Here is a 21,431-nt window from a genome sequence, read left to right as displayed (position 1 = left end):
TCCCCTGCCGAGTGAGTCACGCCTACCCCGAAAGGGAAATGGCTTAATGGTGTAATAATAATAATAATAATAATAATAATAATAATAATAATAATAATAATACTTCCTCTTGAAATCTTCAAAACTCACATTAAATTTTTTAGGGATTTTAAAGAATCTTTACGTTTCGGAACTCACAGAATCCGAAAATCATAAAATTTTTATCGGTGTCTGTCTTTCTGTATGTCTGTATGTATGGTTACCTGAATGTTGTAGCCACGCTAACTTTTAAAGGATTTATTCACTCAACTCAGCCTTTGATACACTTCTCAAGGTTCCCAAAATGAAGGCTAAATTCGTTAAGCAGATATTTCAAACCAAAATTTAAAAATTTAGAGCATTTTCAACATTTGAAAAAAAAACTTTTTAAAAATAAATTTTTTTTGACAAAGTTTCTTATGGATGGGTAGAAGACTTGCAAATTATCCACATGAAGTTTTCAATTTCGATGAAAATTAGAAAAGTTATGTACTTTTGAAAATTTTGAAAATGTTCAGAAAAATAAAAAATAAATGTTTTCCTAAAGATTAGAAAATTTTATTTAAATTCATCACTAGATATCAAATATATTTAGAAACTATGCCTGTTAAATTTTTCGATTATACAATAATTCAAAGAGTGAGCTTTTTCAAAATTTAAATATAAATTTTTTATGAGTCAGAAATTTTTGTCAAACTTTCTGATACGCGTCAAAAAGAATTGCAAATTATCCTAATCACATTTTTAAATTCGATAAAACTTCAAAAAGTTATATGCTTTTCAACATTTCGAAAATTTTCTAAAAAACAAAGAAAAAAAATTTAATAGGTTCAGAAATATCAATCCAAATTTCTACTAGATGTAAAATAAATGTTCTTCGAAACTATTATCATGAAATTTTTAATTAGGCAAAAGTTCCAAAAGTTTGATCATTTTCAAAAATATGCAATTTTGATTCTTTAAGACATCCATACATTTAAAACGTTATTTTTTGTAGATTTTAACAAGATTTACAAATTATCTTGATGAAGTTTTTTAAGTGGACACGAATTATCGAGCGCGAAGCGCGAGTTTCGTAATGAGAATGTAATCGTCAAAGCCGTAGGTGCTTTGAGAACCTTCTTTAAAATCAAATCGAAAAAAATTCAGTTACAATTTATGGCTATAACTCAGAAGTTTAAATCACAGTTTTCGATCTAAGTTATAGTATATAAAATATTTGAAAAAATTTAGTTAAAGTGTACGCATTAAACGTAACAAAACGAGCGCGAAGCACGGGAGCGTACCCGCGCGCCCTAAGCGCGCTCAAACTTACCGCGAAGCGCTGCGCGCGCATCGGGCATATTTGTTTAATTATTTCGAATTAATTTTTATAATTTTTTATTGTTTTTTAGTCATTGCTCACTTTTTTAATTAGAAATTATCAGGGTTACAAAGATTTGAAGAGATTTATAATTATTTTTTGGAATTCACTCTGCATTGTTATTAATTTATCCTGAAAACTCGTAATTCTTAAAAAAATGTGATTGACTTTAATTCTTCTAAATATAATCAATTATAGTTTATTCAATAGATTTTTTTGAATTTTTGAAAGTTTTTATTAAATTGATCGTGAAGGCCAATTGAATAAAATGATCAAAGGATTTGGAATATTTATGGTAGTTTTTCAAATACCTTCCTAGACGTGTTCAAGTGCTTTCAAATGTTTTATTTTAAGGGTTTATTTTCAAGAGTTTCAATAGTTTTAAAGGATTTTAATATTTTATTAGATCTCAAAGAATTGAGTCACAAGAAGTGAGGGATTTCGTAGAGTTTCAAAGATTTGAAGAGATTTTCAAATAATTTTTTGCAATTAATTTGGAATTCCCTCTGAATTCTTATTAATTTGTCCTGAATTATTTTAAATTCTTCTAAATTCTCTCAATTCAATTAATTTATTCATATTTTTTTATTTTTACAATTCAGTAGATTGCTTTTTAAATTCAACTTGATTTTTTATGAATTTCATCTCATTCTTCTCATTTCCCTTAAATTTCTCTAAATTCACTCAAAATGTATTGTAGTATATGGAATTTTTTTGATTTTTAACATTTTTGTAATTCATATAAATTTTTTTTTAATTTAACTTTAATTGTTTTATAGTCATTAGTCACTTTTTGGGTTAGTTCTTTTAATTCATTTCAAATTTAATAATTTGAATAAAGTTTTCCATATTTCTAAACTGTTTTTAGTTGATATCATTTTTTTTTTAAATTCACCTTGAATTTTAATGAATTACATCAAATTATTCTCGTTTATTACCTTAAAGTTCTCCAAACTCATTTAAAATTTACGAAAGTCAATGGCATTTTTTTATTATTTTCAATTGTTTTTTTTATTCGTTTTTCTCTAAAAGTAATGTAAAACAACGCGGAATCACAAACTTTGTATAAGTAGAAAAAATGTCAAATTTGTTATAAACAAATGAGATTTTTATTAACAACTTGATTTTTGTAAATTCGAAAGCATATTTGTATAATAGGCGTTCATAAATAAAAATTTGGACGTCACAGTTGTTAATATCCGTTTAGCCGTTTACGAGAAAAATGTTAGTCATGTTGAAACATTATAATTTTCTTGTTATTAACTTTTTTTTAAATTTGTATCGCCACCTAAATTTCAGAAAATATATTTTAGCATAATCGTTATGAGAAGATCAAATCGACAGCTTGAAAAAACAATTCCAAATGCAAGGTAGACAACTTCGAAAAATTCAACTTCAACTAAAAATTTAAGATCGAAAAAAAATGGTAAGCAGAAAATTTCAAAATTTTGAATTTCAACTAATCTCGACCATTACTGCAACATTATGTAGGTTGCTTTTTTGGCTCCGCACACTTTTTTTGTTTGGCTGTGTTATTTTTTAATGGGCGAGAAAAAGTTTTGATAGAAAAAAATCAAACTCTTCTGAGAAAATGAGCCTATTTGGACATTTCTTGAAAGAACGTAGGTCTAAAATTTGGCGTTCTTTAGAATTAATACAGGACTTAAATTACAAATTTGGAACCTTCACTTTTTTCAAAGGTCAAGTTCACTCCCTACGTTGTGATTTAAAAAAGCCAAAAATGCTTTTATTCTTAATTATTACAAAAACTTGAAGGACTAGAGATATTTTGAATTCGGATGCAGCAACCTGAAATCTACAGAAAATACGCAATTTTGGTCTTAGTGCAATTAATTTATTTTTGGAAGGTGGATTTTGGTTTTAAGCGTTTCATAGCCCCGAGAAGAACTGGAAGTGAGGGCATATGACGGTAGGGGAATGAGGGGGAGAGGAAGTAAGGAGAGGGGAAATTGAAGGGAGGAAACTTTTGGAAAATGAGGGATTATGATCAATGGGGGGAGGGGGAATTTGTTGTGGTGATTAGGGGAAATAAATCATGAAGAAATTGGGGAGGAGGGGAAGTATGGGAATATAAGATGAGTAGGGGAGGAAAAGTGTGGGAGGGAAATGTTTGAACGATATAATTAACGTGGTTATAGGTTGCGAAACCCTTTTTTTGTAGACACACAGTATCTACTATTATTTTGTTGTTGGTATAATCGAAAAAAACAAGTAAAAAAAACTTCCTTTGATGAGGATGTGATTCGTTTTTCTGCGCTACCCTTCAAATTATCTACTAAAATACTGATGATTAACTATGATAAAGATATATTTTTGTAGAACGGTATTTATTACATGGGCGCACGAAGCATTGGTGAATTGCTACTTTACTTTAAATGCACCTATGAAGATTCCCTAACCAACTGTGTGCTGTGCAAACATGTGATTTTTCATGTAAGTTTTCAAATGAAAATAAAATATAGTATAAAGAATTTATTGACATTTATTTTAAAATCAGTATGTTCTGTTGTTAATAAAACAATTAACTTTTTTATAGGGCCACATATGCCAGGAATGCCATTCTGTCTTGCACAATTACTGCCTACTAAACTACGCGAAGATTCAAAAACCACTGAAGTGCCCTAATTGCTCGAAGCCGATGCCTGATGTAGAAATTGATGATTCCCAAGGTACTGTTCAGTTACTTTATGATATACAAATAATAATAAAAATATGATAGTTCTTCGCGTTTTCGAGAGCTTGACCAGTTATTTCATCCGTCACTATTGATATTTTACCAATTAGACAACTTTAAATTAATTGCATTTCAATCTAAAAAATCCGCCCGCTTCGCTTGCAAGTTTGAGCGCGCCTAGGGCGCGCGACTGTTGTTTTTCGCGTTTCGCGCTTGATAATATATTTACCTCGCGTTCCGCGCTCGGTTTTTGTATATTTCTTACACTTGTGCACAGATTTTTTTAAAGTAAAGGTCAAAACGTCGACAACAGTAATTTGGTGATAGTGACTTCTTTTTTGTTAAAGCTCCTTTGGCTTTAACGAATACATTCTCATCACGTATCTCGTGCTTCGCACTCGAATTTGTATTTCAACTTGTGTATCATTTCCATAAATGTATATTATTATAATTTATAACATGCATTGATATTAAAACAGACGTACTTTAATTGTCGCTTTTAAAAAAATGCGCATTCCTTAATAAAGTTTGTATTAAATATTTTACTGCAACTTCTGCTGGTTTTTCAAAAACTGAATTTACTCATTTCCAATTTTATTTTTACGATTTAAAAGTAGCACATGCGGTCAAAACAGCAGCCTTACCTTTTTTCAACTTCTAAATTAAATCCCTACCTCAGTGACCCACAAAACTTCGACTAACGAGAGTTTGGGGGCGGGGGTGGGAGACAGTTTCAACCAAGAGTCATAACTGATTAGTGTTTTATGCTGCGAAGTTCAACCAACCTTCAGCAGTGCTATGTTAGATGGAAGTTCATATGATCTCATTTTCACATTTCCGGCCCACAGTGGGAAAAACATGTAATTTTTGGTTCAAAATAACGTACATCCCACAAATATTAAGCGATTTGAACAAAAAAAATTGTACAAAAAGCTGTTAAGATTTCTAAGAGAGTTGTCGAGCCTAATTTTTCAATTAGGTTTTCAATTTTTTATAAATAAACAAATAAGACAAAAAAATTGCCATTTTATCTATTTGACGTTCACAGTGCTCGTCAATAACAGGAAAAGTGTTAAAATCGCCTAAGTTTCATAAACTAATATTAGCTAAAGATGTTCCAATATTGTACATTAAACAACAAAATTTGTCATAAACAAATTATTTATTGAAAAAATGTTGTCTATGATTTTCCATATTCATAGGTTTTTTTCTAGTTATATTGCAAGAAATTTGAATGGAAATTATATGATATTAAAAAAATTTCTCAAGATTATAATTTTTTATATTATAAACAATTTTATGAACAAACGCAGTAATCAAGCATTTTTATACAGAAAAATTCGTTTTTTTCGAGGTACATTTTTTTAAATTCGGAACTTTATGATATTTGTCATAAAATTCATAATTCGCTTATTAGTCTTATGATCTTTTAAACATATTTTCGTTTTTTTTAAATGCCAGTCTTTTCATATGGGAACTTGATGGGAATTTCAGCAACATTCATAATAAGTTAATACATTTTATTATTTCTTTAAACAAATTTGATGAACAAATGCATTAATCAGGCATTTGTCAACAGAAAAATTCGTTTTTTTTCTGTGTCAAAAGTTTTAATTAGGATATCGAAAAAAATTAATTTTCCATCGACAGATGCTCGAATAATTCATTCTTTTATTAAATTTGTTTTAAAAAAATATAAAATTGATCAACCAATTATGAATTTCGCTGAAATCATAATGAATTTCCCAAATTAAAAAGACTGAAATCGAAAAAAAAACGAATTTGTCGGTCCACAGATGCCTGAATAATGAATTTGTTTATTAAATTTTTTTTTTAAATCATAAAATTTGACATCTCATCATGAAGACTGCCGAACTTATTATGAAGATCCCAATTACAAATCTGATATCTAAACAAAAAAGAATTTTTCCATCGACAGATATCCCAATAATGTATTTGTTTATTAAATTTGTTTTAAAAAATTCATAAAATTGATTACAAAATTATGAATTTTGCTGAAATTGTCTCATGAAGTTCCCAACTGAAAAGACTGCCATTGAAAAAAAACTCATTTTTCTGTCGACAAACGCCCGAATAATGCAGTTTTTTAATTAAATTTGTTTAAAAAATTATAAGATTAACAAATCATGAATTTTGCTAAAATTATCATAAACTTCAAGATTGAAAATAATTAACCTATAAAAAAACGAATATTTCTGTCGAAAAATGTCTGATTACTGCCTTTGTATATTAAATTTGTTTATAATATGAACAATTATAATCAGAAGAAAATTTTTTTCATATAATATTGTTTCGATTCCAATTTCTTGCAACATAACTTGAAAAAACGTGTATATATGGAAAATAGCTCAAAACAGATTTTTAACAAATAATTTGTGGATAACAAATTGTTTTTTTATATTGTCTAATATTTCAATATCTTTAACTAATGCTATTTTATGCAACTTAAGCAATTTCAACCATTTTCCTGTTATTGACGAGCACCGGCAACGTCAAATAGAAAAAAGGCCATTTTTTCGTCATATTTGTTTATTTATAAAAAAAAAAATTGAAATCCTAATTCAAACATTAGGCTGAATATCCTTACAGACAATTTTTGAATTTTGAAAAAAGTGGTCTCAAAAATTTTTAAATACGCTCACTTTTTGAATTTTCACCCAAAATGGCTGGCTAACGAACTTGACCTTTATTTTAGGACACTAAACGAGTATACCAAAGGCTAATTCAATCTGTCAATTCTTTCGACAGTTATCGTGCTGACAAACTAAAAATCTACGTACGCACACACACACCCAAACACACCGCACAGATAGACCCATTCGTAAAAACCTGTTTTTTGGATTTAGGGGGTCTCAAAACGTGGACATATGACAAAAACGGGGTGGTTCAACTTTAAAACAAATCTAATACCTTCTCTTCATGAGAATATAAAAATTGGTATTTATGTTCGAAATTGAATAATTTGAGTCTGACCTTAAAATATATTGTTCTATCAAATTGTTATGTGTATCATATTAAATCAAACGCATAGAAACTTGAATAATTTGAGGATAAAAAAGTGTGAAATGTAAAAATTTTGTAATTCAGTTTTTGATAATTTTAGTTCGAAATATATTTAAAAATGGTTCAATTTAATATTGAAATCCATTAAATGATTGAAAAATGTAGGTTCGAGCCGTCCAAAAGATTAAGCTATTGATTAAAGTAATTTTCTTATTTTTGCAAATTAGGAATATAAATTTATTAAGATGCTGTCTAATGTTATGTGCAATTAGAAAGAGTCAGACTATTCGAATGTAAAGAAAATTGAAATTAGCACCTTGTGCACGTAAGCCCTGCCTCGGGGTATTGCCACGAACAATTTATTGAAGATAATATGTGGTTTACCGTAGCTGCTAAAATATTCTTAGTTTTTTTTAACTGAGAAAATACAGGACAAAGCACAGAGGTTTTGTGAAAATTTTAGAATTTGTTGGCATTTCTTTCATGAAGGAGAGCTCGAAGTATGAAAAAACAGAGAGGTCCAATAGACTACTCTCTCATTTTTTCATGTAGTCCGGTCACTTTGGGCGTAAATATCTCATTAAAAAAATGATTAAAAAAAAAACTGTAACTTGCATGTCAATGTCTCTTTATTTTTGCGTCGATTGCATACTTAGCGGATATTGTACAAAAATCTGTTGAGGAACTGGCAACTTTTATTTGCCTGAAAGCACCGAAATAATGCACTTGGAGTAGATAGGTCAACTTTGAGAAGCTCCTGTATTGTAAAATTTGCCTAGAAAATTTCGAATATTTTTTGTGATCATTCTTCAAAGCCTTAAGAACTTATATCTGTATCAAAGATGTCATATTTTTATAAACCTAACTATGAAATAGTTTACAAGAAAAAAAATGCCTTCAATACTACTGCACCTACCACAACGAACCAAAGCTGTTAATGTTTGAAAAAAGAAAAGTATTAATAAATTATAAATAGATTCTATAAAAAAAATGAACTTAGGATAACTAAGGATCCAGAAGCCCGCCCGATTCTTTGAATGTGCCACTATACACTTCAATGAATCGAACATCTCTACTTCGTCATTATTATTCGAACGTTTTTATATGGTTGTATTAACAAAAAATTAATATATTTTTTTACATTTTGTTCGTTATCGTAGGTCCAGTGGTACTGAAGATAATTTCTATTCTTGATACCCACTTTATAGTCACGTGTATGAAAATAATTAATTTTTTGAAAAAGATACAAATTCTTAAGGACCGGACTACATGAAAAAATTAGAGAGTAAACACTTTCACACGGTTTCAATTGATCGACGAAAAGTTCAAGCATCATCAATTGGCTTGTGTGTTCGTATGGATACCTCTTTGTATGAATTTACACTAATAGTACATTAATTTAAAATTGAAAGGGTTTCAAATTGAATAATTTTAAAGTAGAAGCTCTCAAAATTGAATAATTAAAAAATAAAACCTTTTGAAATTAAATAATTTCTGATTTAGTACTATAAAAGAAGTCTTGATAGTTAAAAGGTTTTAAATTAAAAAACGAACGATATTCATTTTGTTCAGTAAAATAACAAAAATGTCAAATTTGAGTTTTGCATAAGAGAAAGTATTATACCATGCAAAGTATTGGAGTTTAAAAGTGCTCTGTTTGAAAAACAATTAAAATTAGAAATCCTTCTCAATTAATCGGAATTAAAATAGAAAATATTCGAGTTTGAAAAAGAATGAAGTTTAAATTAAACGGAACAGAAAATTGAAGTTTTTCGTCTTTGGAAGAAATTAAACTTACAACAAAAAATTTGAACCTAGTAAGTATGCCACAAGGAAGAAACGTTTAAATTAACAAAAATTTTTATTCACGTGAACTGTATGCTTGTCTCATTTCAAAATAATGTAGGTTGATGAGTTTAAAATATTAAAAAGAAATATTTTAGACTTAAATGAATCATGTTGTTCAAAAAAATTAAGATATGGGCCTCTGTAATATTAGAAGCGAATTTATTTTTAAATCATGAATGTAAGACAAACTTGGGAAAAGTATTGTGCTGTTGGATTAGTATTGTATGATATAATTCGGCGAGTTTTAGCTCCTCTAATGGCTATAATCAAATTTATTTTCGTTTAATACAGTGACCTTCAAAAACAAATTTGACTTTTTTAGAAAAAAGTCGTATTTTTAGTTTTTCATCTTAAAAGAAAGCTTAAGTTTTCCCCTTGAAAATCTATAAAGTTAAAAAGTAGAATTTTTCATTTAAAACGCTATAAGTGTTTTTTGAAACAAAAAAATGGCAAAAATCAGTTTTCAAGTGCTTGCGCACGCACGCAATGTTCTAAATGACTATTTTTGCCCATAAAGATTTTAATAAATGGAAACTGCGTGGAAAAATTTATCGAAACTGTACTTGACGAATGTTTTTTCTCGCCATTATTAGAGTTCAAAATCGCCGAAATAGACGATATCCACGAAAATCTCAGCATTTTCACCCACTCGAAAAATTATTTTTCCATAAACCTATCAATCAATTAATTAAATTAATTTCATTTAATTCAATATCACAAAAATTTGACCAAGTTTGACTTAGATCGGATAACTTTGACACTTGAAAAATAAATATATCGTGTTTGCAGGAAATTAATTAATTTTATTGAAATTATTGAAGTAGGAATTAATTTTCAGAGATTCTTTTCATGATTGAAAATATGCCAAATCAGAGTTTCATTAGTTTTATTTGATGGAATTATTTATTGGCCTCTCATTGAAGTTGTATACTAAATTTTATCAAATAATAAAAAATATCATAATAGCACTTCTATGTATATATTAAGTTCAGAATTTAAAATCGAAATTCTTTCAGAAATTCAAAGGACCTACACATAATTCAAAATTACCAATATAATCTCATGGAATTTCTTTACAATACGGCTTTATTAAATTTTGGTATGCCTTATAACTTCAAAAAAAGGAATGGGTTCAATATTTGTTTTCATTTGTGCAAATATAATTTGTAAATACACAATATTTTATGCTCGAAAGAAGAAAATCCAAGTTACTACATATTGTTCATGTTCATGTTCGATCTAATTTTCTTTGCTGAAAAAAATATATTAAAAATTTGTGTATTTTATCTTTATTCCTAATGAAAGAAATTTTTTAATTTCATGCGACTTATGTCATTTATGCGATTTGATAAAGTTCTAGTCGATTCGAAGCCTGCGTGATTCAAATGATAAATTTATTATTTTTCAGAATTCATTTCATTATTTTACTATTTTTTTTTTTAATTTTGCCTGTATTGGCTTGAGGTAAAAAGAACCATTGCTTTCAGGCCCAGAAGAAACGAACTTCATTGGCAACGGTAACAGTGCTGGTAGCGATGATAGCGAAGAAGAAATACCGCAAGTAAAAAAAAGGCGCAGTAGGCGTCTTTAATAAGTATGTAATCCTAAATTCTTTAAAAACGACTTTCCCGATGATATTTTTATACGAAAGTGTTCTAAAAATGTTACATTTTATACGTTATCAGTATTATAATTAATAAGTTGATACTGTTATGGAACTATGATATAAGAATAAACAATCTAGTTTTGTCAATAAGCTTTTAATTTTATTTATATTGTGTAATTAGAAGAAACACAATTTACAAAAAATGTATATGATTTAAAAATAATAATGTATTCGTTCTCTTTGCCTTCAAACAAATCGACTGTACCATAACTAATTGTAGAACATAATTATGAAAGCTTTTAAAAATGTTAACGAGCGGTAATCTTGACCAGACGCTAAAAAAATGATTATAGACAAACTGGAAAGGCTTTCCATTACTTAAAGTATTATAGATACATGTTTTACATATGTTAATACTTTTCGCTGTAAAATAAGTATTTTCAAAACAAAATTCTATTCGAAAATAGTAAAGTTTCGAGACAATAAAATATTTTTCAATTTTAGGTGGTGTTCGTTTTTTTTTCACCGGAATTTATCATTTTTCAACAGAAAATCATCACCCAGATAACTGGAAATGAGTACTTTTAATAATAAATCAGGTTTTAAAGATGAAAATTGTTCAATTAGTTACATTTTTCGATCTTATTAGAGTTTTAACCGGAAATTTACATGTTCAAACAAAAATAATTATATTTTGAGGGTTCATAACGTTCATAATTTTCTTTAACAATTTTAAGTTACCCTGACGTTTTACATCAAAAATGTGTATTTTTAAACAAAAATCATTATAATTTGAACAAGATTTAGGGTTTAGATTTAGTTTCAGGCTATATTAACCTTTTTTATATGAAATTGCTTATTTTAAACCAAAATAATTAGATTTCGAAAAAGATTTACAATTCGCAACAATTTTATTTCATGATATTTTAGCATTCTTCATCAGAATTTATTATCTTTTTCAACAAGAATAATTAAATTTAAGTCCAATGATTTTGGTTTAAGGTAATAAAATTTACAAGCTTCATCAATTTTGGATTCTGTTCGTGAACGTATGCGTTGGCGTTTAACATCAAAGTTGATATTTTCATACAAAAATCATTATAATATAAGATTATAATTAGGATTTCGAATTTTTGAAAATGTTTAGTTTATGTTGGTGTTTTTTGTCATTGGATTTAAAAAAACATAAAATTTATATGTTTAATTCCGGCGGTATTTTATATAGATTTCAAAAAAGATTTACAATTTGGAAGAATTGATTTTTACGTGATGTTATTGTTTTTGTTTTGCAACTATTGGTATTTAAAAAATTATATTTCAAAGAATAATTATAATTTTGAACAAATTTAAGTTATTTAGGCGTGTTTAACCTAAAATCGTATTTTTTAAAGAAAAATTATTAGAATGGAATCCAATGATTTTTGTTTAGAATAATAAAATTTACCAGCTTGAAAAATTTCGAATTACGATATTGGTTTTCGACATAAATTTACATTTTTAATACAAAATCACCAGATTTCAAAGAAGATTAATATTTATTCAACAATTTTAAGTCACATTGGCTTTTTTAACGGTAAATTAGTATTTTCAATAAAACCATTTTAATTTGAACAAGATTTAGAATCTTTTAATCAATTTGGATTATGCCAGTGTTTCTCGTCGGAAAAAATTGAATTTTCAACAATTAAAAATAAAAGACCATTGAAAATAGAATAAACTTCTATATTTAAATGTTAACTGTTGTAAATTATACTATCAATTTTTTTCAATCTTCAACAGTTTAAAATTTAACAGTTGAAATTTTAAAAAAGTTTAAAAAATGTACTGTTTACATAATTTTACACCGGAATTTAATACATAGCTATTTCAATCCATAACGAAAATGGAAAGTCGATTTTTTCGAAAATAATATTATCATAGAACAATTTTCTGTTACTTTATTTGAGTGCTTTTCGTCTAAAATTGAAACTTTGTAATATATATGCAACGTTTTGATTGTCCACTTATTGCACAAAAGTATTCATTTTCGAAATTAAAATATAATAATCAAAAATGTTGTCCTTGCATATCTTTTCTATTATTTTAGATAATAGATATTATGAAATAACACAACATTTGTTTTAATATTAATTTTATATTTTAATTTAAAAATTGCGTGACAAAAAATAATTGAGCGCGTGAATGTTTTCTAGCAATGTTAAATTCTGTACTAATTAGGAAACTTGAAACAAGAACGCCATTTTTACAAATAAAACAATTCATAGAATTTTTTCAGTTTATTCACTCTTGTAAACCCTTGTGGATTTTTACATCCACAATGTACAAGCAGCATTATAATTATTTATCTTTTTAATTGCACAAATCTCACCACTCAATAACACCGGGTATGTATTTTTCAATAAGACCTTCGTAATAAGGCCACAGTTTTTCAATATCAGGTACAGCGCCACTCTTGGTGTAGAGGTCAAATTTGCTGCAAACAAAAAACTTCTTAATGTTGCGAGACTTAAACAAAATTTAATCCGAATTTACATCTTATGCATTTGAGATTTTTTATCCAATAGCCCGTAACTTACTTGAATTCTAATATCCATTTTAGCATTTCCATGTCAGCAGGAGTGCAGAAGTGCATGTAATCACCTGAAGCATGCCATGGATAAAAAGAGTGGTAGCGAACCATGGCTAAACCTTCTTCAGGAATTTTGGTTTTGTTATGTTTCAATACCCGATACAGGTATTCGTCGTGTCCCCAGGACATCATCAAGTTATCGATACCACAGTTTGGTTTGTACATTCCGTATTTAGTGCTGCAACACAAATTTATATTTATATTATTTATGAATAGTTAGATACACAACTAGAATGACAATTTTCGCGGAATTTTTCCTGGATTCTATGAGAGACAATTACAATATAATCAGTTGGAGTATTATAACTGTGATACTGATATCTGTCAGATAATGCATTTACAAAAAAATATATACACTAATGGTCCCTAATAAAAAAGGGAGAATCCAACTGGAACCACTTATTTGTACGAGAAAAATATTTTTTTTAATCTAATGGTTGACTGGAAAAATGTATTGTTGTTTTGAATATAATAAAAAGTCAACAGGAGAAATCTATAAACGAATCACTCATAAATGAATTGATTAAATAAAAAAACGTAATTTTTCACTAAAAAAAGATTTAAATGATAAGAACTTAAAAATTTTGATACAAGGTATTAAATTCATGAAATTATTTGTCAGGTAAAAAAAACTCAATTATCAAATGTTGGTTAGATTACTGGTAAATTTTATCTTAAAACGTACAGGGAATTTATATTTTAAAACAATTTTTAGTGAAAATTGTGACGATTTTAAATGTATTCTAATATCTTTTTTATTTTTAACATAAAAATCGACATTTTTGGCTGAACCAAAATAATAATTTTTACATTATTCGCAAATTACGGTAAGCCGACCATTACTGGGACAACGTGAAGGGTATGTCCAATAATGGGACAAAAATAAATCTCGTTCAGTATCTTTTATATTTTAACACAAATGATAAAAGTAAACATTTTCTAGTATATTTGAAGTTCTTATAAATTTATTACCACTATTTATTTTTATTTTGGCAGGTTATACATTTAGTAAAAAAATAATAAAAAATAATCCTCAAAATCTGTGAATGAACTGCTGCCAAATTCGCCATTTTTTTGTATTTCAATACATTCAATACTTTTTGTTCAATAAGCTATGAATATTTTAATGTCCCGCATTTGGACAAATTCTTCAAAGTTGCCTAAACCGGGACAAGCTGTCGCTGTCTCAGTTTCGGACACTTGAACGTGAGTTGCGAAATTGCGTTTCCATTACTGAGACGGTCACTTTCGCCGTGTTTTTGATTAAATTTCGCAGTATTGTGTTAGTGACATATAAAAAACATTGTTTATAAGACACACACTTGTCGTTCAATTAATTATTTATTCTAAGAAAGTTGTTCAAAGTAGTTTATCGAAACCCCCAATTCTAACCTTAAATTTGATAAATAATTATAAGATTTAACATTTTTTTTGTTGAAAATCCGTCTTTTTGGTTCTAAAATTTATCTTTTCAATTATTAAATTCATCTTTCGTAATAAAAAGTGCAACTGTGATTGAAAATCAATTTGTTTAGGTTAAGGCTTTACAGTTTTATTGAAAATTCGTCTTTTTTAAATTATTTTAACTGCTTTCAATTTGTAATTAAAATCTTTTTTGGTTGAAATATCAACTATTATATTTTTTGATCAAAATTAACCTTTTTTGGTTAACATAATACTTACATTTTCTAACAAATTGTTGAATTTTAAAAAAGACTAATTTTAATAAAATTAAAATAAAAAAAATAATTTTCTAGCAAAAACATGAATTCTAATAAAAAAATATAATCGTTAATATTGCAACCAAAATTTTTTTATTATAAATTGGAAACAATTATATTCATTGAAAAAAATGTAATTCATTACAAAAAAAAATCACCCAAACAGTTCGACTTATAACCAAAACAGATCAAATTTCTACCAAAAGATATCATTTGTTAACCAAATAAGATTGTTCGTCGAAAAAAGAAAAAATATTTCAACCAAACAGTTGCATTTTTACTAAAAAATATGAAATTTATAATTAAAAATATAAATTTTCGAAACAAAATAGTTGAAATGTTACTTAAAAAGATTCCTCAGTCAATAAAAATGTCAACCAAATAATAAAATTTTTAACCAAAATATAATTGATATGTGAATACTTTTTTCAATTTATGTAATAATTTTAATTAAGATGAATTCTATATCAAAATTTACAATCAAACAATTGAATTCGCAAGTAAAAATCGAAAATATATTCATCTTATTAGTATTAATCATATTTAATATTAATCTACAATATTAAAGGTGACTAATTTGATCAAAAATTAAATGTATGAGTTATTATTAAATTACTTATCCAAATAGTTGGAAAAATTTGAGGTTATAATTGGAGGTTTCAGTAAACTACGTAGAACAACTTTTTTAGAATAAATAATCAATTGAACGGCAAACGTGGAGCTTATAAACAGTATTTTTAATATTAATTAATTTAATTTAATAATATATTGTTATTTTTTTAATCGAAATGTTAGCATGTTGATTTGAATTTTATTTAAAAATAAAGAAAAATAAATTCCTTATGATTCATACCAATCCATTCTTGCTTTTTAATGTATTATATAATTGTAAGTTATTTGTACCATTTTATTTTGATAAACCTCATTGGATTTTCCTTGTCCCAGTATTGGCTTCTTTGGTGTCCCACTTAAGGATATACCCCACAATTCGTGTCCCACTAATGGTCGATCTGATTAGCTTAAAAAATATCCATTTATATTGATTAAGTGTAAAATTAATAATATTTTTTCTGTTCTAATCGATCAAATAATGTATGAGTCACTTATTATAACGGTTTTTATACAAAAAATTGAAATTCACCATTTTAAAATTGTGTTTATGTGAGTTAGGTTTTTAATAACTGTCCCAGTAATAATGGTCGGTTTACCTTAGTATAAAAATTGACGAGCTTAAATTATAGTTCATAAATAATAAAGTTATTTAAAGTTAAAAATTCGAACTTACTTATAACGCTCGTCTTTTCCGTCTGGGTTTTTCTCGAAACTTTTTTCTCTATAGACTATAGAATCGCCCCAAGCACAACCAACTGGAAAAGTGTCACCAACTGTAGACCATTGTGGCTCTCCATAAAAAGCCATTACCTGAAATATATATTTTTTGATAATTCCCGTAAAACAACAGTGAATATTTCTTTATGCGAATTAAAAAAATACAATATTAGCAGAAAAAATCTTTTTAGCTATAAATAACAATTTATATTACATGAAATTGTGCATTTTGGAACGACTTGGATTGCAAATGTTGTATAATCTCTAATCTAAAATTGCATAATTTTAAGTACTTCATGATTGAAACTGTTGAATTTTCAAAATTTTAAGTTTGAAAGTTTGAAGTTTTTCAAACTTGAAATTCATTTTTCAGTTCCAAAGGTTTGGCTTTTAACTTATCAAGCTTGCACGTATCGATTTTGGTGATTTTGAGGTTCATAAATATTTTTACTTTTGAATTCTCCTTTGAAATCCTTTCTGATGAAAAATTTAATTGTTCAGTTTTAACAAATTTCAGCTTAAATTTTTCTTATCTTGAATCCTTTTTTTAAATTGTTAATGTTTATAGATTTAAGGCTTTAAATCGTTAATTTTTAATACTCTGTTTAGAAATTGTTAAGTTATAAATGCCTAAAATAAAAATTTGTTTTATTTTGAAAAGTTTTTATTCCACACTCGACCGAAATGACCACCTTTTGACCCTGAAAATAGGGGCGAAAGTAGCATATATTTCCCGCAAGCCGCATTGGCGGGACGAAAGTAAAATTAGCGGGGCGAAAGTAAAATTGGCGAGGCAAAAATAAAATTAGCAGGGTGAAAGTAAAATTTGCGGGGAGAAAGTGAAATTTGCGGAGCGACAGTAAAAATTTGTCGATCCAAATTCGAGGCGCGAATAAAGCTACAGAAAAATGCGTGGGACCCGCTTTTTAGGGCCAAAAGGTGGCCACGGCCGAGAATGGAATAAAATCCTATATGCAAGACGGGACGAAAGTAGACTTTTCCCTCGGGTAAACCCACCCGCGGGAAAAATCTGCTCATTTCGCCCCTTGTTGCATAACGTACTATTGTTTTAGTTTTCATATTTACAGGTATCCTAACTTCAACATTTTCGGTTTCGAACATTTTCATTTTGAATCTGACCTATTTATGTATATTAAGACTTTTATTTAAAGACTTAAAATGTCAATTTCCAATTCATTTTTTAATAGATATAAAATTAAATATATACCCTGTGGTAAATTGATCTAATAAACTAAATTTTTAATCGAAAACCTTTTAATTGTTCTATTGTCTGATGAAATTGAACGAGATAATTTTATTATTTTTTATAAAACTAATGGGAAAAATATTTTACCTTTCCAAGATCGTGAATCAGTCCAACTAGATGAAACCAGTCTAAATCTGGATGGGCTTCTCTGGCTTTTTCAGCTGTTTGGAAAGCATGAACAATATTTGGCATGTCCGTATCAGGGTCACTTTCGTCGTAGAGGTCGTTCAGTTTAATAAGAGCATCTTTAATTGTCATCTTAAATTTGTTGAATTGGAGCCATTCTGCCATTCGAGCTGTACAAATATTGTTTATCTGACTTCAGGAACAATATCAAGACTAATAATTTATGTATCCCCTGAGGGTATTGAATCTAATTAATTATGAAATTGAGTACACTCAACTCCCGATATAAGAACGGCTTCGGGCTTGGCTTGCAGTGGCCTTCATCCTAAATCGGGGGAATCCAAACGTAAACAGGCAGTACCAAAAGGACCATTCCGTAAATCGGGAGTTCTTATATCAGAAGTTTAATGTACATCTTTTGTTTAATTGGTGTACTAACAGCGAACATAGTCAACGGTTTGATATGTGTGCATATTATAGTAGGTTCTTCGAACACGTTTCATGGTGGGATCATCATCATCCTCTTCAAACCTTCTGAACTGACTCTCTGATTTTCCAGCATATACAGGCTCTGGACGAAGGTGCTCCGAGGGATCTAGGAGCGGGACAGTCTGGGACTGAAAATACCCAAAATACAATAATGACCATCGATCCTTTCATCAACAATCCAAGGTTTTTAATAATAGAGACTGAATCCATTTCAAATCAGGCAGGTTCCACACTAACTATTTTGCCGATCTGCGAATTTGGTACTTTATTTTTGAAAACACCAAATTTTTTCTTTAAACCAGTATAAATGTTCACCATCTTGAGATAATTGAGATTTCTTTTTAGATTCTTATATCGTTTATCGCCTTCTTTCGAATGCGACCCGAAGATTTAAAAAAGGTACAAAAAGACAGCGCTTTTCGGAAAATCTTTAAAGTAGATTTTTTCTAAAAATCTACATTTATATTTATTGGCAATTATCTCGCAAACGAGATAAAAAATAATTACACTAAAAGCTTGCACATAAGAAAGGTTGACAAAAAATAACTGTTTTGTGATATCTTGCCTCGTTTATGAGCAAAAATTACATTTTTAGGAATATAAGAAAAACTGTAAAAAATATGGGGGCAAAATAACACCTCACCTTTTTTTTTTAGATGTGCATGCGTTTATGATAACATTTGTTTAGTCCGCATACAATTTACATGATGTTTTACGTGTAGAAGGCCAACTTACGAAAAGAATTAGCAGAATATAAGTGTAGATTTTTTAAAATAATCGAATTTTAATCTTGTCAGAAATACTGCTTCGAAAAAATATATTAAACGGTATCAGAATCTGGACAGAAATTTCAAATATCTCAATTAGGTTAAAATTGATACAGATTTAAAGACAAAATTTGGGTTTTCTTTTTAACCAAATCATAAGATCGAAATACACATAAATTCGTAGAAAATAATTTACCCCAAGTCGAAAAAATACGTTTTGCCTATAAGTTCCTCTAAAAACAACATATTTCATCCCCGAAAGATTTTGCGACATAAAAACTAGAACCTGCCTGATTTTAATAGATTCAGTCTAGAAAACATAAATATTAAAAATTGCAACATTTTTAATTATTTTAAAATAACGAATTTGAAATTTTGAGTCATTTTAGAAGATTCTGAAATTTGTTCCTTAATTATAAAATGAAATAAATACACTATTCTGATGTGAAAAATAGATTAATTTTATTTCAAATATTTTAAAGAGTTGGATGAAGTTTAGTATGAAGACTATTTTTGGCATTCCAAAACTTTTCAGATTGGTTGCACATTTTTTAAATCCTGTATTCTTTCAACTAATTAAGATAATTAGCTTTTCTTTTCGGATTCTATCAATCCGCCATAAAACTTGAAAATTAAGAAAATGTCGGTGATTTTTCAGAAAATTTCCGTTTTCTTCCAAAAATACCTGATGCAAAAAAGTTTCGGAACCACTTTTCGATATTTAATTTTAAAAAATTCTATATTCAAAAAAATTGATAATTTTTGCAAAGTAGGAGATAATTGAATAATTGATAATGGAAAATATTCAACTGTTATAGGAATCTCTTGTGAAGCGTTTAAAGATGAACAACTTTACTATGCAAACTTTTTGACCTCTCGTAGTTTTTAAAAATAGAAGAATTTTTTATTTAAAAAAAAACGCCACCATTTTCTTAATTTTAAAACTGGCAATAGGCACGGGTACCAAAATTTCGTTACAAGTATCCAGACTTTTTCGGTTCGTCTAGACACTTACTTTAAAATGTCTTGCGGATTTCGAAATAGTTTGAAATTCATCAATTTAATCAAAAAAAAGCAATTTTCGTTACAAACAAACGTATATAAAAATTGTTCGCGCCTTTTCTCAAAAGTTTCCTAATGCCAAAAAGAACCTCCACATAAAATTTGATAATTTTGTAACAATTAGAGCACAATTTTCAATATCTTTAGCGCACCACTTGGGCTATAATAAAAGCAAAACTTTTTTAATTCTTCCATAAGTTTCCAAAAATTCCGGAAGTCAGAATTTAAAACTCTTCTACGTTGATGTAAAAATCCCGAATTTAAGTTCAGGAAATGAGAATGAATTAAGCAATCACTAATTTTCTTCTGACTATGAGTACCTTTTTAAATTAAAATAATCCTGAAATTTCACGAATTAATTAAATTAAATCTCTAATTTAAATATATGTACTCACCGCTAATTTCGCAGTCATTCTTTCAATAGTAATGTTTTCGGGAGAGCACACGGCACAGACTGACTAAATTGTACTCTCGACAGAACTTATATTATAAATCTGAAACAAATCACCCCTGACCCAAGTTGGAAAGAGTGCGCACTGAAATGTAAGATCCATTCTTTCATACATCACATCTTGCTATTAATTTTTTTATCATACAATTATACCTACCGATAAGGAAATCATAGAATTGCTGCAAATTAAATTACTGAAGGTATCATTCTCTCTCTTTAAATCATATTTAATTTCTATTGAACTTCGAATTACATACACATTCGTTCTTCAATACAAAGAAAAAATCGTCAAAGATTTTTAAAACTACTAGAAATTTTAATATTAGTATTTTAATATTAATTTTTTATTAACTTATATATTTTTATAAGAAAGTATTTTTCACCAAATATTAAAATAAATTTATATTTATAGACCCAATTCATTTCAAATGAAGCAGGCTCTACACTTTAACTTGCAGTATCTCTCAAGAAAGGAATATGTTGCTTTTTTCAGAGGAAATTACGCGACAAATATTTGTCAGATTTGCGATAAAAATATTGCCTGTGAAGTTATGAAAATTATCGTTTTTTGGCAAATAACGATAGATACGACAAAATATTAAGCTAACCATTTGTACATCTAAAAAAGTTCTACAAAAAATACAATTTGCTCTTTTCTGATATCTTGCATCATTTATGAGAAAATGATATTTTTATGAAAAGCATTTCTCCCGAATTAAAAATGGCAAAAAGATGGAATTTTACAGAAAATATTTTTTCCATGTTTTCAAAATTCGAAAAAAATAAGAATGGTATTCTCGAAGCCGCCATTTTTTTTAACAGTTTTTGCTTATTTGTCAAAGTCATCCTATCAGTTTCTGTGGGCTAAACTATTTCATATTCTGAAAATATAATTATCCGATTTTTTTCGTAAAGAATGCAAGACATCACAAACGAGCGAGAGATATTTTGATATTAATTGTTCAGACTTGCAAAATTTTATCATCACATTTTTCCGTATCTGTCGTTTGGGCCCAAAATCAGAAAATTCGATTTT

At 28.0% G+C, this 21,431-nt stretch overlaps 2 protein-coding genes across 3 annotated transcripts in view; one reads left to right on the top strand and one right to left on the bottom strand.

The window, feature by feature from the left end:
• The window catches only part of LOC117169162 (non-structural maintenance of chromosomes element 1 homolog), an 18,584-nt gene extending 7,542 nt beyond the window's left edge, over positions 1–11,042 (top strand). Inside the window, exons 5-7 of one of the 2 annotated variants that reach the window (XM_033355378.1) lie at positions 3,722–3,835; positions 3,939–4,071; positions 10,436–11,042. In XM_033355378.1, coding sequence (XP_033211269.1) covers positions 3,722–3,835; positions 3,939–4,071; positions 10,436–10,539 — 351 coding nt within the window. In that variant the 3' untranslated portion in view covers positions 10,540–11,042. The remainder of the gene's footprint in view (positions 1–3,721; positions 3,836–3,938; positions 4,072–10,435) is intronic. The other variant, XM_033355377.1, reaches the window with a different exon arrangement.
• Positions 11,043–12,815: 1,773 nt separating this feature from the next.
• On the bottom strand, positions 12,816–20,478 carry LOC117170174 (inositol oxygenase). The gene is made up of 6 exons (XM_033356752.1): positions 20,340–20,478; positions 18,066–18,243; positions 17,588–17,796; positions 16,190–16,326; positions 13,131–13,361; positions 12,816–13,027 (listed from the first exon to the last, which is right to left on the bottom strand). Exons 1-6 carry the CDS (start codon positions 20,355–20,357, stop codon positions 12,919–12,921), a joined length of 882 nt encoding a protein of 293 aa, XP_033212643.1. The 5' UTR covers positions 20,358–20,478; the 3' UTR covers positions 12,816–12,918.
• Positions 20,479–21,431: the final 953 nt, after the last annotated feature.

This window comes from Belonocnema kinseyi, chromosome 3 (genome assembly GCF_010883055.1).
Source record: "Belonocnema kinseyi isolate 2016_QV_RU_SX_M_011 chromosome 3, B_treatae_v1, whole genome shotgun sequence".
Taxonomy (NCBI): domain Eukaryota; kingdom Metazoa; phylum Arthropoda; class Insecta; order Hymenoptera; family Cynipidae; genus Belonocnema; species Belonocnema kinseyi.
Note: the sequence above shows the minus strand (reverse complement) of the source record. Positions and strands in the feature narration are given on the sequence as shown.

Coding starts and splice junctions, on each gene's coding strand:
- LOC117170174 (XM_033356752.1), bottom strand. Junction 17,797..18,065: donor AACCGTTGACTATGTTCGCT/GTTAGTACACCA, acceptor ATATTTGTACAG/CTCGAATGGCAGAATGGCTC. Junction 13,362..16,189: donor GGAAAAGACGAGCGTTATAA/GTAAGTTCGAAT, acceptor TTTGTGTTGCAG/CACTAAATACGGAATGTACA.